We start from the raw sequence: 5,085 nt of genomic DNA, 5'->3' as shown, positions 1-5,085 counted from the left end.
TTTGAATTTTTCAGACATGAGCTATCTCCAGTACTATCACTTACACCATTACATTGATATCTTCGTCCTGGCTAATAATGAAGAAAGAAGCACCTGGTTTCACAACAGAAACTATTACTTTCCATTAAAAGATTAAACAATACAACTAGATCGTTTTAAAGTATCACAGGATTTTCATTTTAGCCAGAGAGACTTGCAACCCAGAACCACAGTGAAAGCAGGTAGACGGATAATCAAATCAAAACAAACAGTGGAACACAGGCTTCAATATATACATGAGTTTCATTTCACGAAGACTAAAAATTATTTATCAAACATGACCTAGGAAACTCGGCAGACAAAAAAAGGACATGATATCATATAAAAAATACAACCTACTAGGCTTACTACTGAGCAAACGCCAAGAATATTTACAGCACCACTTCGTGTTCTCTCCCCCCAGCTACAAAGCACTCGTTTGAAGCTTCCAACCCAAGCCTATCCTAACAAATCCTTCATTCTGATACACCTATAAAGCATTTATTCTTCATTCCTACAGTCCTCTACCATATCATTACCATCGTATTGCTCTCAACTTCAAAACTGGCACGAAGTACCAAGCCTCTGTCTCTGCCTTTGACCTAATATGGATTTCCTTTCGGCAAATGCCGGATGCAGAAGCTCCCGGAACAATTCCAGAAACACATTCCACTCATCTTCAGCCATATCTGCAAGCTTCACAAAGCTTATGCTTGCAGGAAGCTGCTCATTGGCACTCTTATGACCAGATGTTGATGTATTACCAAAATAGCCAGTATCAACTTTCCCTGCTGAAGATTTCTGGCGTTTCTCTTCTTTCTCATCTAACATAGTATTTTTAAGTGACATTGAAATTTCAGAAATAGTTGGGTTTATTTCTTGAGGTGGAAGGGTGACAAGCCCGACATCTTCTCCATCGCTTTCGTCCTCTTCCTCCTCTATAGTCTCCTCTAGTTTAGAAAGTGGGTTGCGGCTGTGTCCATTAACAAGACCAGGCAGAAAAGATGCCCTGCTAAAAAAATCATCAACCGAGATCTTGGAAGAGAAATCAGATCCAACTTCGTCACAGTCTAAATCAAACTGGAATTCCTCACCTCCCAGCTCAGTCCTCCTTGGAGATAGCTCCTCTCTCTCAGCTAACATCTTCCTTGCCTCCAAACATATAACCTCAAGTTCACTGGGCTCCTCCTCCCCGCGATGGTATTCCCTCGTCATCATCTCACCAATTTCAGCAAGACACAGACCATAAGCAGCAGCCTCCTTGAGGAAATTGGTGCAAAGTTCCAAGACCCTCAAGCAAGCTTCTCGAATCATGGGCAATTCCATTCGTAGCATCTCACAGTCTTGAGCAGGATCAAGTTTCTTAATGTATTCAAGCTCCTCTTCAGAGAAAGGAATGGAAGCCTGAGGCCAATGAATCCACTCAAAATAAGGGTCCTCCAAAGTTTCAGGCAAACAAAGCCCATGATCAATAGGAATTAGCTCCATCTGATCAAATTTTCCTACTCCAAGTTTCCTAACTAACAAGTTTCCAGCATGCCTATCTGTGTTTAGAATCCTTATGTCTAATATCCCTATACGATGCACAGCTGCAACTGGGAAGCTAGATGTCCCATGATCACTGGCATCAAAATCATGAGGTATGAACTGCTGACAAGATGCAATCTTGCTAACTAGCCTCTTCCTCTGGAAATTGTTCCCACTGACCCCATCATTGACATTGAAGATTGAGTGAGTAATCTTCACCAAGGCAGTTGGCGGAACATTTGCAAAATGATCATAGTCAAGAAGATAAGCTGCAACTTCCCTGAACCCTGTTTCACCAACTCGAACTGAACGCTTCAAACCTGGTTGTCCAAGAGCTTTACCAACAAAGCCTTTTGGATTGTTTGGAGCCAAAGGCTCCTCATCTGTTGGTTTAACTATTGCAACACTGTCACCTCCACTGTTCCTGAAATAGTACGCACCTCCAAGCCCACTATGAACAGGAATAGGATCAATCCCGTTGCTTATAGCCTTCATAATTTCCTTAGCCAGTTCATTCATTCTGTCAAGGCGATTTGATTGTCCTAAGATCTCAATAGGAACACTCCTATCCCTATGTTGAATATCCCTTCCAGTGGGTGACAGGCAAGGTGTAGATGAGCTTCTGTGCATAATATTCCGTGTAAGGAGAAGGGGAGAACCATTTCGAACTGCACTAAGATCATTCTTCAAAACTGTATCCCCAAATGTTAGTGAGCTCTCTTCCGTTGGAACGTTAAGTGCAAGCTGTAACTTCCTCTTCACAGTATGGGCATTGTCACTTCGATCCAATTCCATGCCCAAGACACACCCAGTTTCAGTTTGCACAAAAACACGTCTCCTCCCAGCAGGTTGCCTCCCTTGCACACTGCTGCTCACATGGTATTCCCCACCAAGTGGACTCCTCATAACTGCCACAGCCATCTGGGTTTGAACTGGGCTGTCTAGTTTTCGAGACATCAACTTTGGCTGGGATCAGATGGCTTTGCAGAGGGCAACAGAGAAGGCAGTGGAAGAAAGCTTTTTCCTCCCCAGAAGTTGCCGAGCTCCGGCGCCAATGATGATTGTGGAAGACCAATTCCTAGTTCCGCAATGATCATTAACCAAAAGGAAGCACCCAATCTTACTACGGATCCAGGAGAGAAAAAAGAGTAGGACGAAACCAGCAATAGGGTTAAGAATTGATACTCTGGAACTGCTACGTTAGGAGGCCATCACGACCAGAAAGATAAAATCCAAATCTGCATACAATTGGAGATTCAATAAAAAAATTCAAAGCACAGATCAAATCAGAGCCAGAGATACAAATAGTGAGCACAAATTACAACACATAACTGAGTTTCATTGATTTAAAATAAAAGACATCCAGCAGCAAAATCAAGAAACAGAATACACAACTACTACTAATGGCTTAGTTTTAATTTTGGAAAAGTCTAAAACTGCCGACACTCAGGTATTGCATCTACCAGCTATCGCTTAATTTTTCCGGGGAAAAAATTATAATACAAGTGAATCATCGACCATAATCACTTCATCAAAAGCAATTAATATTTCATAGAGAAAACAAAAGGTGGGAAATCTCGGAAATGAAATGCTTTCATAAGTTGGAAGAGTTCAGCTTGTGTGCTACGAAAAAGCCCCAATAAGCCATCACCTTTGAATCAGAAAAACCAAAATTAGTAAAAGTAAGCAAGCTAGACCCCAGCTGATATGGTACTTTTATCCATGGAAGTACGAAAAACTACCAAAACAAGCTTTAGCACAATTTCCCTCCAGTAAAGAACAATGGTTCGCTCAAAAAAACCAAAAAAAAAACTCCATTGCAAAGCAATAACAGAGGAATCAGATGAAAATGCAAAGACCCTATTGAGGGATCAAATAGACCACCATGATTGTACAAACTCACCCGCAATGCGAGATCTGAATGAAGCAACGAAATTCCAGACGTGCATGCGGTAGATTAATCCACACCGAGGAAATTGGAGGACGAATTGGAAAGGGTTACGACGAAGGAACCCTATCCAAATCCGAGCACGATAAAAACAAAACGATGATCAAAGGCTCGGGACTGGGACGAGTCGACTCGGAAGGGGATTTCTTGTCCAAGCGACAATCCCAAATCCTTCTCTCAATCTTCTGTTCCTTTCTTCGTCTCTCTCCTCTCGCTCACTCTAGCCTGCCTCCGAGGAAGGTTCTTCAACCCAAACGCGTCAAGTCCGGTTAAGAAAACTAACGATGGTTAAAACTTGACCACACGCTCTCTCTCTCTCTCTCATCTCTACACTGATGGAGCGGAAGAGTCTAGAACTGGCAATGACGGCCGTCGGATCAGAGAACGAGGAGAAGATCGGACCGTCTGACAAAATAAGAGGGAATAGGGAGGTAGAGCCGGTAATTCGGGCTTGACCCGAATTGGCCCGAAAAATTTTAGGGTCAGACTTAAAAAAAAATGTTTTTTTATGTTTGGACTTATTCGGGCCAAGCCCGATCGGATTTGGGCTTGGCTCGAATACTCGAATAAAAAAATTATATTTTTAAAAATATATAAAATATAATAAATATTAATTAATTCTTTAATTTTTAGATAATTTTATACTAAAATACCATATATTTGAGTCCTGGACATCATTTAAGTATTAAAAAAATATATTTTATATTTTTTATAAAATAAAATAATTAATTTTAAAGTAAAAAAATAATTAAAAATAATTTTAAAAATTAAATTCGGGTATTCAGGCCGCCCGAAGCCCGAAGGAATTCGGGCCAGGCTTGACTATTTGGACTTTTCAAAAAGTCGGGCCTGTTTGGGTTTGGGCTTATTCGAGCTCGGCCCGCCCGAATTCCCAGCTCTAGGGAGGGGTGATGTGGAGATAAGGCATTGGGTGATGACGTGGCGGGTGTCACAGTCTGATGAATTTGGTTTTGGTGCTCATCATTTAAAAAGATCTGAGCCATCCAGATTTGATTCAATTTTTTTTAATTCAATTTTAATTTTATATTTTATATTTTATATTTTATAAAAATAAAATTTATATTTTTTTAATAAATATATTCATCATCAATCTAAACAGTATTAATTTAATTTAAATGATACAATTTAATATTATAATTTTCATAACTATTTAAATATATTTTGGACAATTTAAATTTAATATTAAATTTTTATTTGTAAGGTTAGGATTTAAAGTTTTTATTTTTATTTTATACTTATTAAAATAAAAAAATTATTAAAAATTTAATAAAATAAAGAATTATTAAAAATTTTAATATTAAATTTGTTTTGTTCAGAATATATCTAAATAGTCAGTTTATGAAAATTTTAATATTAAATTAAATTATTTAAAATTTTAGATTAAATCAATACTATTCACATTAATGATAAATATATCTATCAAAAAATTTATAATTTTTATTTTTATAAAATATAAAATTAAAATTAAAATTAAAAAAGTTTAAACTATTTAAATTTTAACTCTGATCTTCTTGAACGATGAGCATCACGGTGTTTAGCAGCTGAAACCGAATCCCCGTCTAAATGGGGAG

At 38.2% G+C, this 5,085-nt stretch overlaps 1 protein-coding gene across 1 annotated transcript; it reads right to left on the bottom strand.

The window, feature by feature from the left end:
• Nucleotides 1-263: 263 nt before the first annotated feature.
• Nucleotides 264-3,745, bottom strand: LOC129322957 (phosphatidylinositol 4-kinase gamma 5-like). The gene is made up of 2 exons (XM_054969424.1): nt 3,449-3,745; nt 264-2,783 (listed from the first exon to the last, which is right to left on the bottom strand). Exon 2 carries the CDS (start codon nt 2,500-2,502, stop codon nt 577-579), a length of 1,926 nt encoding a protein of 641 aa, XP_054825399.1. The 5' UTR covers nt 2,503-2,783; nt 3,449-3,745; the 3' UTR covers nt 264-576.
• Nucleotides 3,746-5,085: the final 1,340 nt, after the last annotated feature.

The sequence above is a fragment of the Prosopis cineraria genome, unplaced genomic scaffold, assembly GCF_029017545.1.
Source record: "Prosopis cineraria cultivar Desert tree isolate PC_DT_omini unplaced genomic scaffold, ASM2901754v1 PC10, whole genome shotgun sequence".
Lineage (NCBI taxonomy): Eukaryota > Viridiplantae > Streptophyta > Magnoliopsida > Fabales > Fabaceae > Prosopis > Prosopis cineraria.
Note: the sequence above shows the minus strand (reverse complement) of the source record. Positions and strands in the feature narration are given on the sequence as shown.